Source organism: Zonotrichia albicollis, chromosome Z (genome assembly GCF_047830755.1).
Source record: "Zonotrichia albicollis isolate bZonAlb1 chromosome Z, bZonAlb1.hap1, whole genome shotgun sequence".
In the NCBI taxonomy this organism is placed as follows: domain Eukaryota; kingdom Metazoa; phylum Chordata; class Aves; order Passeriformes; family Passerellidae; genus Zonotrichia; species Zonotrichia albicollis.
Genome location: NC_133860.1, coordinates 65,619,921 through 65,632,639, shown reverse-complemented (window position 1 = coordinate 65,632,639; position 12,719 = coordinate 65,619,921). Strand labels below are relative to the sequence as shown.

At 40.8% G+C, this 12,719-nt stretch overlaps 1 protein-coding gene across 1 annotated transcript in view; it reads right to left on the bottom strand.

Annotated features, from left to right (window-relative positions):
* Positions 1 to 12,716, bottom strand: part of NCBP1 (nuclear cap binding protein subunit 1) — a 28,945-nt gene extending 16,229 nt beyond the window's left edge. The window contains exons 1-14 of the mRNA XM_026796801.2: positions 12,477 to 12,716; positions 12,254 to 12,339; positions 11,482 to 11,582; positions 10,296 to 10,452; positions 9,154 to 9,261; positions 8,526 to 8,647; positions 7,961 to 8,030; positions 7,102 to 7,317; positions 6,408 to 6,505; positions 5,090 to 5,153; positions 2,783 to 2,893; positions 2,257 to 2,321; positions 1,453 to 1,515; positions 66 to 140 (exon numbers count right to left, since the gene is read on the bottom strand). Coding sequence (XP_026652602.1) covers positions 66 to 140; positions 1,453 to 1,515; positions 2,257 to 2,321; positions 2,783 to 2,893; positions 5,090 to 5,153; positions 6,408 to 6,505; positions 7,102 to 7,317; positions 7,961 to 8,030; positions 8,526 to 8,647; positions 9,154 to 9,261; positions 10,296 to 10,452; positions 11,482 to 11,582; positions 12,254 to 12,339; positions 12,477 to 12,510 — 1,370 coding nt within the window. The 5' untranslated portion in view covers positions 12,511 to 12,716. The remainder of the gene's footprint in view (positions 1 to 65; positions 141 to 1,452; positions 1,516 to 2,256; positions 2,322 to 2,782; positions 2,894 to 5,089; positions 5,154 to 6,407; positions 6,506 to 7,101; positions 7,318 to 7,960; positions 8,031 to 8,525; positions 8,648 to 9,153; positions 9,262 to 10,295; positions 10,453 to 11,481; positions 11,583 to 12,253; positions 12,340 to 12,476) is intronic.
* Positions 12,717 to 12,719: the final 3 nt, after the last annotated feature.

Sequence of the window (12,719 nt, the reverse complement as noted above, 5' to 3'; positions counted from 1 at the left end):
AAGGAATCTGGCAGTATTCAGATGAAACCCTTCCTTGACTGCAACTATGGAAAGATCGTACTTACCGCATGCACTTTTCCAAAACCTCTCTCACAAATTTGGGTTTGGGTTTTTCAAGGTCCTGAGTAAGACAATCTGACCTATCAAATGACAAAACACAATGGTTTTAGCAAAAGCATTTTGTTTTGTTAGTGCCTTTTTGGCTTGGTCTGATAGAACAAAGCACTCACAGTCTGAAGACAATGGGGGTGCTGGACCATTGGAGTGTAGGCACTTTAAGCCATGGAGGTAAGTTAATCACTCCTTCCTTACTGGCAATTAGCATAGCTGGAGTTTCAACTCATCTCTGTGTGATAAATTTTCAAGTAACCTCCCTTCCCCCACCACACTAAAAATAATTTGTGGATATGGTTAGCTGGCTTTCCCTTTCCTTAGGAAAAGAACCTTGAGTGCTTTCACAGTCTGTTTCTCCCTCAGCTCTTCTGGCTGATTTCAGATGCATTGCAGGTAAAGAAAAGCCTGAAATACAGTTACTTGCAAGCTTTGTGAAAAAAGTCTCTTGTGAGAGAGATTTACAGAAGCACTGCTATCAAGGAACATCCAGGCAAACTAAAACTAACTCTTTGAAGACTGCTGCCTGGTCAGTTACCATGGATGCATGCCAGGATAGCCACCAAGCACTCAACTGCACAAGAGGACAGTGCCTGAAACTCAAATAAAGCCACAGAACTGTATTAGAAGGCTGAACCCCTCTCCACAAGGACTCTCAGGCAGATCACCTACAGAAAGCAGGTACAGCCACAGGCTCTGGAAACTACTCCATGGAGGACTATGGCCTCAAGGGAATCTCCCTTGCTACATGGGTGCCCGGAACAGAAATCTCATGGAACCTGTGGGCAGACATTCATGGGCTCCAGGGAGCTCCTGCTAGAGATGCAGGTTCAAAATCAGGCACAGTAGGAACAGATGGCAGGGCAAACTCTGAAGGAACTTCAGGCACTAGGATTTGGCAGGTGGGAAGAAGACCACAAGGTCTGAAGGAAAAAAGTTATAATGAAAGGTTTAGGGTAGGGCAGAGAGCAAAACAACAGAATGAATTCAGGATACAGAGTCAGCACAAACCATTGAAGTAAAGAAAAGGTATGTGGAGGCATTTTGGAAAGTTTGCTAGCAACTGACAGAAAGTACAGGACAAATTAAAGGGATCACATTTCTGCTTTCCTTTTTTAAGGAATGCATACACTGCCTTGAATTCACTAGGGAAAAATACAGTGATTAAAGAGATTACCAAGATAATCTACTACTGAATGCTGGTGGACAGATAACAAAAAGTCTCTGATAAGCTAGAGGAAAGTCATTAACAGGGCCACCATACTGTGACACCTTCTGGATGTGTTTGAAATGTTAAAGTTTTAGCAATATCAGGTTTGAATCCAAAGGATAGAAACTTACCAGTCTTCCCAGCTCCAACGGAACTGAAAGTTGCTCAAGTGGTGCGAAAACCAGTTAATAAATCTTAATTAAAAGAAAGAAAAAAGCTCTGTTCAAAAGTCAGAAATGTAGAAAAACTTTCCGTTGAGCTTCTCTTAAAAATGCATTTTACTTTTCCAAGACAAGCCTAAACTCTTTAAGCTATTACAGCATTAAACAGGTTGTAAAACCTGAGATACAAAGGACTCAGTTTGGAGAGTCACAAAGGTTTTATGGACAAATAGCCTGTCAAGTATTTCACATTAAAAGATCAAGTATTTAACAACCAATTAAAATGTAAAATTACTGTGAATAAACAAAAAAACAACTTTCACATTTTCAATGAGTCATTAAGCACCTCCTACTCAATGCAGACTTTACTAAAAGGCTGAAATCACCACCATTCTCCTCCTCTGGGTGGCACATATGCCATCAACTTCTCTTCCAAGTAATGGCCCCAACCACTAGGGAGCAGGCACAGGGTGTAGCAGAGTGCTACAGTGCAACCACGAACAGTTCTTAACTCAGAAAAGTTGTCACCGATCTTAACTGTCCTGCACAGACAGCTGGACTTGTCACCTGCGGGGGGCATTCCTGGGAGGAGAGGCAAGCAGTAAACCCTCCACCTTCTCCGGAGATCACTCAGAGCCAGAGCTCACAGAACATTTTGAATAACATCAGGTAGCTCTAATAAGCTACTTTCTGATTACTCTTTCAACAGCCTCTTTGTTTTCTTCTACACTGCATATCAAGGAATGTTTTCCACCATCTCCAAAACACACATACCTGTCCACACATGTGGTATTCATTGTATCCAAACGCATGTAGAGCATTTCTGTGGCTTGTGCAAGCTTAAAGTTTCTTATTAAGGCTCACAAAAAAGAAGTAGGTAAGTAAGATGTTTTTCCCTTCCAGTTTTAGTAGAATGTCATCAACTTTTTGTACTGGAAGCTCCCTGAGCCTACTCCAAAATCAGGTAAATCCACAGTAGAAAAAGCAAAGAATATTGTGAGTTCCACCCTGTAATCCCAACCTCTTTTTCCATTATGGCATTAGCCATTAGCCAACAAGACTGCTGGCTTCTTCCACAGAAGGACAGAATTCACATTGTGCAACAAGCAATGCAAGTGTTACAGGAAAAGTTTCCTGCAGATACTGTGAAATATTAATACTATTTATTAATAGTAGTTATTAAAATACTAATAATTAAAATAATATTAAAATATTAATAGTATTTATCACAATCCCATCAGCTACAGAACAAACAAAGACTTCATTTCATAAATGCTCCTCAGGAGCACAGAAAGGATACAACTTGTGGTAAGGAGCCAGGCTGAAGTTTGCACAGCTCAATAAGCAGCGTTGTGTACATGACTTCAATATGTGGTGGAGATGGCAGCTGAAACAACTCTGCAAATATTACCTGTGGGAGAGGAAATCACCAAATAAGAGCACAGTCCAATGTGTCCTGCACAACTCTCAGCTTCTCAACAGTGGCCATCAATCTTAAATAATTACCTATCCCAAAAGACCTATATTTTTCTATCAAATGCACATTCCAGGAAAAAGAGAAAGAACCAGTAAGAGGCAGCAGTAACACAACACTCTACTAATACAGTCCACTCTAACTGTTCTTATCAGTTCATCCTAACACAACACCAGCATTACACTCTATTATTCTAACAAACATAGCATTTAAGTGTAGAAATGGGCATAGTTATAACATGACCCATTGCAGTGATCTGAGAAATGCAGAAATAATCTGATCTTGCTGAGTAGTGAATAATGAAGCCGAAGCATTCTTCTTAAATATATGAAAAGAATATATGCATTAAAACTACATTTTTATCTTTTCCATTATGTCCTCTTTTCTCCTATACAAAACCATATATAAATAAAGTCACAACTTTAAACTGAGAATTACAACAAGCATTTCATACAATGAATACATATGCTCGCCACTCCTTGGAAAAACCCTTCTAGGAAACATGAAAATAATCCTGCAGTCAACATTTGTGGTTTTAAAGTTTGCCTATAATAACAGCATGTCAACCTCTGAGTGCTAGAAAAAAAATCATCACTGTACAACATCCACTTTTGAGTTTCTGTTTATTTTGTATTCCACTCTCAACTAAAATTAATTTCATCAAAGGAGCTGAGAAACTTTGATTCATTATGGTTGATCAGTTTCCTCTTTAAATTTCTGATTAATGCTTAAAGGAGCCTTTCTTCTTTTAGAAAAGTCTTACTTGTATAAAAAATCAACATCCATTTCTAAATTTCGAAAACATCACATGAAAACACATTGGATAGAACTTGTTTTTCTAAGGAAGGACTCAAAAGCATGAAGAGACTGTAAGATGCTGGGGAACCTTTATGTGTCAGCATAATTTGGACATTTTGTTCAGACAGATATGGCGAAAAGGTAGGGAGAACTCAGTTGGGCAGAAAATAGCTCCATTTTTTAAGATAGGAAATAACAACTGGACAATCAGTTGGATATTAAACTCAGTGAAATTTCATAAGGAAAAAAGGAATTTTTACAGTGTTAGTCACAGAATTTGTACACTTTTAGTTTTTTCATCACTTTTTACAGCACTTCAAGATACTGGATGTAAAATCACTGCATAAACTTAAATGTTAAGGGATAAAATTATTCCTAATTTCAACATTGTTTAATGTAATAAATTTAGTATGTTCTGAAGTGTAATCTTTACTCTGAAGAGTAAAAAAATAAACAGAGGTGACCAAAACTCATGCAATTTCACAGCAATCAGAGTATTTGGCATTTAGGTGGCAAAAGTAATTCTCAATCCTACTTTAAGATCAATATTCTACGTGGGATTATTTCTTGTCATAATTAAAAATTATGACATCATACTGAAAAATCATACTTCTAATTATTTCTTCATAAAGCCTTTATACAACAAGTTGCTTTTATTTACTTTGTTAATTCCTCTGAATTTTTGATGAAAATTAGCAAATATGGCTCTGCAACTTGAAAACACTTTTCAATGAAGGCAGTAAAAGAAGATCTGTGCTGCTTTGCTGGTACATGTAACAGCTATCCAGAATTCTCCAGTAAGGAGAACGGCCCAGAGGAAACGTGTTGCTACTGCACAACAAGTTCTTTTCAGGGTTAGCAGGACAAAATAGTTTAGACAATCAAAACATAAAATCATGCAGAATGGCTGAGTCTATCTGGATATTGTCAAGTCTAAAGCCCCCTGCATACTGCAAGGGTCACTTAGACCAGGTTGCTTAGGGCTGTGTCCTGCTAGGTTTTGAACTTCTGCAACTCTTCCCTACTTAATCACCTTAGCATTAAAAAGAGATTTTTCCTATGTTTAAACTGAGTTCCTTGAATTTCAGTTTGTGTACATTTCCTCTTGTATTTTAGTTTAAAACTGAATGCACCAAGTTAAAATGACAACAAAAGCAGAAGACTATCATTGAAGTGTACATAACTTGCTCATTTAAAAGCTGCTGTTTGAATTTAACAAAATTCTGGTTCATTCCCAAATCAAACTGTAATTTAAAGAACCTATAATGGAGCTAACAGGGATGTGTTACTTATGAAATAACAGAGCACCAAAGAGGGGATCTCTACAATCCTTACCTCTACTATATGGTAGTTCAAAGGGATCTTGTTATTTCCCGGATAGCTCAACAGCTGTGCAGCACTGTAAAACCAAAGACACGTTAAATTCAGACATAACACAGCAAATGGGATATAAAACTCAAGCAAGAGAATTAAAAAAAAAAATAAAACAGTACCAAACAAATCAATAATCCTTCAAAAATCTCTCATTTGATCCTCAGAGCACTGAAGAAAAGAAATAGCACAAGGACTCACTAGCACCGCCTAAACTATGATATGTAACAATGTACTCTCTGTGCAGCAGTAACACTGCTTGAACACTATCCTGCTAAACCACAAATGTTTAGCACAGAAAGGCACAGTGATCTGTAATTGTAGCATGTGTACATGAAAAGGAGAAAAAAATTATCCCAAACAATTTTATGTTTGGAATTACTTGAAAATACAATTAAGCTAATGTTTATATATGAAACTCTTATGTTTAAAATACGTTATCTTTAATCAGCTCATTATCACCTATCACTTGAGCAAAGCAAACAACTACCTCTGGCAAATCTTGTATGTCTCTTTTACTGTCCTCTGAGAATTAATGAACACTATCCCAGCAACAGCAGTAACACCAAATCTCTAGTTTCTGCTGGATCAAACAGCTGCAACCACAAAATTTTATTACATGCCATCACCAAAAACATTATTTCTATGTTTGCTAGTTTTCATAGAGAAGTGTGACAGCTGTGGCAAACCATCTTGGTTATCAATTATCCACATCAGACAGTGTTTGGGCAGAAATAAAGACAAGTGCCCTGACTGCCTCCTGGCACAGCTGAATTGAAACTGATGAAATCTGGCCCAGCAGTGACTTCCCAGAGTGAATTCAATTATCTCTGGCATGTAATTCCCACAGGAAGCACAACAAGGAGGTATCCATAAACACCAATGCTCAGTCAGCTGCAGAAGAACCAGCTCTATGCTCACTGCCCCAGCTAATCAGCATTCCAGGAAGCACAACACAACCACATTTTCCACAGAGGTCCCATGAGGAATAAGGCATGTCTGCATACTTTTTGTAGCACATGCCATATTACCAAGGGATTCCCTTCCCAAGAAACTACTGCTCTCTGGAGTTGACACTCTGTTATCTGAATGTTATGGATACACAGTATTCCAGGCAACAGTTTCAGCACAGATAAATGCAGTAAATAAACTTTCGCTATCAGCTTCAAGAAACGTTTATCTGCAGCTCTTGCCTAACCAGCGCAGGTCATATCCCCGCTGGCACCAAAGCGACAGCAGCATTTAAAATTGTCACAGCCTCCCAGTACTAAGCTTTTCCTACCAAGTCTTTCTCTCTTTCCAGTGAGATTTGATGATGCAGTGGAGGTTCTCCTCTATCACAAATCTCTCAACGGAGTGGCTGCCAGGCATGACAGGACCCTGGTAAGAAAAAGTGAACATTCATGAAGATCACTGCTAATGCAGTGGTACCACAGGCAGCAAGCTTTCTTAGATACATTTACATGTAGAAAAAAGTTGCCCAACATCCACATAAACACCATGAGGTCTCAGTTGCCCTGTATCCTTTAGGACTAAAAAAACTGGTATGACACATTTCCACACAAACCTCAGAGTCACCCATGTTTAAAACAAAATGAATAGTGGGACTCATTACAAGAAGAGATAAGAACAAAGTTAGAGAACATGATTCTGTTTTGTATGATTGTAAGAGCATCTGCTTCTTCCCTTGCTTTGTGAAGTCACTGGAAAAAAACCAAAACAAACAGCTAAGCTAGACTAAAGAAGCCTAGCCTAAAGCCACAGAGTGGAAAGAATAAACACTCATGGTCTTCTCCACTGCAAAAACCAGAAGCCAGTAAGCGAAGGTAAAAGGCAGCAGACTCAATTTTGCTGCTGGCCTTCCAACCACTCACTGTCCTGGGAAAGAGGACATCACATACATCATATTTTCACCAATATTGCCCCAGGAACCTAACTGTGAAATCCACTCACCATTCCCCACGGCAATCACTCACCTCAGGGTCATCCGTGTAGTCAAACATCCTAAAAATAACCCTTGGCATCGGGTACACAGAATCTTCAGTGTGGGGTGGGGGTGTGAAGGGAGGCAGATTGTGTTGCAGTGCCTCACAGAGCACGCTGTCAAAAGCCAAGTAGGGCCTCAGGATGTGCCGCTCTTGCCAACGGTCTTTTTTCAATTTCTGAATCTGAGACCAAAGGCAGTCTAAATACTGAAGGGAAAGGTGAGAAACATTAGATCTGCTGAATCTCTGAACAAAAAGGGCAGTTTCCTGAACTATCTGAAACGTATACATTCCTTACTATATCCAGAAAAAAACCAAGTTTCTTAAACTGCTGATTCAATAAAACAACAAATAATTTAAGAACCCTAAATGACAGAACTATTCCTGAATCCATACAGCTTTGTGTCCGTAAAATTTAACTTCTGGCAATTTTTTAAACACTAACAGGCACTTCAGGAGCCCCACAGAAACTACAGCACAGAATAGTCACTACTCTTTGGTGGTATTAAAAGCATCATAATATCCCAGCATGGTCACAGTTTCACACAAAAAGTCCTTTTAACATGAAGTCCTGTAACCTACAGATCAAAATTAAACACTATAATTTACTTCATAAGTTTTCCTCAGGGGCTTGCAGCAAACAACAGAATCCCCTCCTTCTTACTCAACTCAACCTCTTATTTCAGCCCAATACTTGGAAAAGAATTCCCCACACAGAACCATGGCAAATAGCAGGCAAATCAAAGCATTCACTCTTAAGAGATGCCTTCTAATTTCATGATAAAAGAACACCTCAGTATGAAATTATTTTTCCAGCTTTCTGAAAGAATGAAGTGTAAAGTCTAATTACCTCTTCTTGTGGATGTGGTTTGTCAGCAGTCCACACTTGCAGCATGGGTACATGAATCTTCTGGCGGCGTCTGTTTAAACAGGAGAGAAAACATGACCTTTAACAGACTAACTTAGGACAGCAGTTTTGTTTTAATTGTTCGTGTGTTCTACTACTCATTCTCTTCAGCTGATAATGTCTACAGTAGATAAAAATCAGGTTTGCGATACTTAAAATATCTCCGTCATAGCAACTTGACAACATTAACTTGAAGCACCTTGACAGAAAGCAATCACAATGTACAGCACTAATGCAACAATCTATCTGTATTAACAGCATACTTGCAACTCCAGGTGCTTCATCATGAGCAGAACAAGACCTTAAACACACCCTAGAACTCAACAAGACTGCAAAACTTTTCAAATTCAAAAATCTCTCCACCTAGTGCATTTTTAGGGCTTTGTTCCCCCCACAAAATGGTTCACACCTAAAGTTTTAGAATACATTAAAGTGAGCGTTAATCAAGACTATTACTTCACACTTGAACAGATACCAAAGAGAGCGTTTGTAACCAGTTACAACTTACTTCAGATAGCTTTCTGCCTGAGACAAGAGACGATCCATTTCAGCGTCCTTCTTCTCATATAACTCCTTTCCAACCCAAGGCAAAGATGACAGAAATGCAAACATATACCAGTCACATCGCACCTAGAGGAAGGTAATACACCAAAACTTGAGTAAGCTCCAGCAGATTCTGTACACATGCAGTTCCATTTAAAACATCAGCAAGTTGTTTTGGAGGAATGTGAAGACGAGCAGTTACAACTGGACAGGCAAGACATCAGAAAAAAATATTCATGCTTGAAAAGTATAATTTTTCCCTTGAACTGTGTTAGGCAGACTTAAAAAATGGGATAAATGGCATCACTTTCAAAGCTCTCCAAATGGTCAGTACAGCAGAAAAGCTAGGCACACTCTGCAATTTCCAGAGTAAGGTAAAATAAATTTTAATTTGGTCACTTTGTCATACTTTCTTACTGTGCACGTATTTCCCAATTGCCACAGGCTCCTTTCACTAATGCTCAGGAAACTGCACGTGTCAATCCATTTCGGCTCCCCTCCCTAAAACCTCCCTGTTCTAACCATAAGAACCGAACAAACAGTACAAACACGCTGTGAAACAGGCCCAGGGAGCCCCCAGATCTTCTGCTTACTTGGGGTACGTCCTCCTCCTGTGTCACACTCACAAAGTTCTCAAACATAGCTACCATTGAAGGTGCAGCTATTACGTGGCAATTCACGAGATCAGACAGAAAACGTACCTAAAGAGAAAAAGAGCATTCTAAATTAATACTTTTTAAGCTGGCAGCATAAGTACAAACAAACATTACTTAAATTATTAATGCAAACCACTAATAAAAGTATAATACTCATTCAGTACCACAAAGGCTGAAATACTACACACTGCACAGACTCACCTTTAAATGACAAGCATCATACGTGCTGCCTAACATACTGTTCACTCTAATGTCCTTAATCCCTTCCACTGCAATAACACAAGGCTAATATTCCTAACTAAGCAATGGTGCGAAACATGCAAACTGATATTACAGAAGAAAACCGTGGTACTTCTCTCTATTCTATACAGTATCAGATAACAAAAATAACAGAAGTTCTAGCAATTAGATCTTATTAGTAAAAGTGTCCTACAATTGACCTAACATCAGTCTCTTGACTGGAATCTTAATTTTCACCAGTGGGATTCATAAATAGGTGGGGAACTTGGTAGTGGGCTTCTAAATCAGACACTGCTGAGGTGTCTAATACCTTACAGCAGACAAAATCTATAATCAGCAAGGATGCAGCAAATGGTTTCAAAGACAGCCAGCACTTAAAACTGACTGCTTGGTCTTTACCCCTTATCAGAAGAATGCAACCAGACATCAAAAATAGCTTTTAAGAACTACAGTGTTCATTTTCTTTTCAAACATTTTTTCCAGAGGAGGCACAAGATTGTCATGTACCTCTGAATATCAGGAAAGTGGACTGACTTTTTTTAAAATCTTTTATATTTGACTGAAGGACAAACAGCAAAAAGTACCTCGGCTTAACACAAATTTAATTTTTCACTGTGAAAAAGATACTGTTGGAAATAAATTTGCAAATGTAATAATGTGACTCCTCGTCCATGAGAAAGAAAATACTTCTCATATAACACACATTTCCTCCTGGAATACTTACAGTGTACTGCACATTGATGGCAAAAGACACTGAAACACACATTGTAAGTAACAAAAAGGCAAAAGGAGGAAAGAAAAAGGACATGAAACAAACAGACAAATAAAACTCCACTCACTAAATGCACAGCTTCATTATACATGTTGACTTTCAGACATTCTTTAAGCTGACGAATCATGGCTTCTACGAATTCCCCACCAAAATTGTAGTTCCTGGCATTCAGCAAGCCCACCAATGTCGTGTAAACAGTAAGCTTCTCTGGTAGCAGACGTGCGCTGACACAGAAAAAGAAATACTGTGTTAGTTGTTTGTTCATCACGTGCCAATTGGCTACAACATAGCATCTCAGAATCTGCCTGCTGTAAGACAAACTTGCCTCATGAGGAGATCAGAAAATCAGAAAAGACAGCTGCTATCAATTTCTTGTGCTAAAACATTTGCTTTTCATTTATATCTAAGTGCTGACTATACCGGAGGGTTGAACAAATAATATTAGTGACAGAATTTATTGTGAGAATGCAAAAAGTTGTTTCAAGTTCGCAATTAATAAATGTTATTACGCAGCATAGGGAAGGCCAGGTCCCACTGTAAAAAAGTAATTTACCTCAACCATTTTTGTATACCCGCAAGTATACTGTAAGCGGTATCTGTCTGCTGCCCCGGAAGGAAGCACACTACTAACCCTTAATAAAAATATTGCTGCAAAATAGACTTTAAGTATCTGTAGCACAGGCTCAATAGTCTGCCATCACACCCTTCCTTCGGACTTGTCTTACCTCCCGCAACACATCCTGCACAATCCCTCCCTCCACATCACCGAGTGACCCTGACATGGCACCTCTGCTTCTGCACTTTGCGAGGGAGAGGAAGGAGAGCTGGCAGCCACCAGAGAACCTGGTTTGTGCTCCTCTCGTTCCCAGTTCCTCTCCTCTACCACATGGCATGAGCCATGTGGTATTATACAAAGGCATGAGCACTTGCCAGCCTGGGAAGACGAAGCTGCGAGAAATCATTACAGATAACAACAAAGGTATCTGTTAGCAGCCACTTCGATGTCCGGCATTGCCGTGTTCCCACAGCCACTGCAGACCAGTTCTAATGTTTCATCTACCTGCTTCGAGCTTGAATTACACCCAGTAAGTTATGAGCTTGTTCCTCTATTTATTTCATTTGTAGTAAAACAAACTCTAGGCTATGACAGCAATCAGGAACTAAAGCTATTCATGGCTTTTAAACTACCTTAAACACTAAACTTATGCACAATGACAGCACATCCCACATTCCCAGACCTTCTCAATACATACACAGTACACAGTATTCGTAGTATCTTGCTTTTGTAATTTGGTAGATCAGCTTCCAAAACACCGGCTAGGCCCTCCAGGTTGCTCTCCAAAGACGAATTACTCTAAAATGAAAATTAAAAAAACAAACGTTTTATCAACCAGGCAAAACGAACTAGTCCAACTCTCACACGCAAGACAATGAAGCTGGACAAGTGCATCCTTTCATGTCGCCTCATTTTTCAGGGCAACAATCCACCAGCAGCGACGATCTGTTCTCGCTTGCCGAGGAAGAGCTGCACCCGACCGCCAAGCTCCCCGGCTAGGAACTTTCCCCAGGGATGCAAGATCTAACATCATCCCGGGAACACCCCGGTAGCGCGGCTGAGGGTTGATTAACAACATCTTGTTTTTCAGAGCATCATCATCTTTTGTTCTGCCACCCCTTCCTCCTCCATCAGCCCTACTGTCGGGACTGGAAACTTATGCTACAGGAAGACCGTTTAATTCTTCCACACCCTTCCCAGGCTAGAACCATCAGCACCATCCTTAGATATAATAGTAACTATCCTCCGGCCGTTTATCGCCGTTTGGGAAGCGCTATGCTACGATTTAAGCCCCTACCCGCCACAGCACGTGGCTTAGCAAAAAAACGGCCAACTTTCCCCCATCTCATAAAATTAGTATTTTTTGGGGGGTCGCTACTACCGACGAAGTGCCCCCACACCACGCACGGGAAGGGGAGAGGACGAAGGGAAACAAGGCTTTAACTCTGCCGAGGCGCCGGCCCGCCTACCTTCTCTCCCACCCTGCAGATGAGCGACTCGAGCCTCTCCTCGATCTCCGACGGCTCGGACGTCCTCCGCCTCTTGTGGGGCTGCCCTGCTCCGACAACACACCGAGCACAGCGTTACTCACGCCGCAGAAACCCTGCTGCTCGCTCCACCATCCCGCCGCTGCTCCATCCCGCCCAGCCCACCCTCCCTGCCCGGCCACCTCGGGATGGACGCGCGGCTCACCATCGCTGTCGTCGCTGTGCCGCCGCCGTGACATGGCAAGGAGGGGCGGAGAGGAGCAGCTGGGAAGAGCGGCGAGGAGCAGCTGGGAAGAGCGGTGAGGAGCGGTGAGGAGCTCCGGGAAGCACTGGGCCGAGACACCCCGCGCGGGCCGACCAAGCGCACTGCTTCCCCGCCCGCGGCCGCGCTGTTTCCGGGGCGGGCACGGCCTCTCCCGCCCACTTCCCTGAGGAACACGAGCCCTTC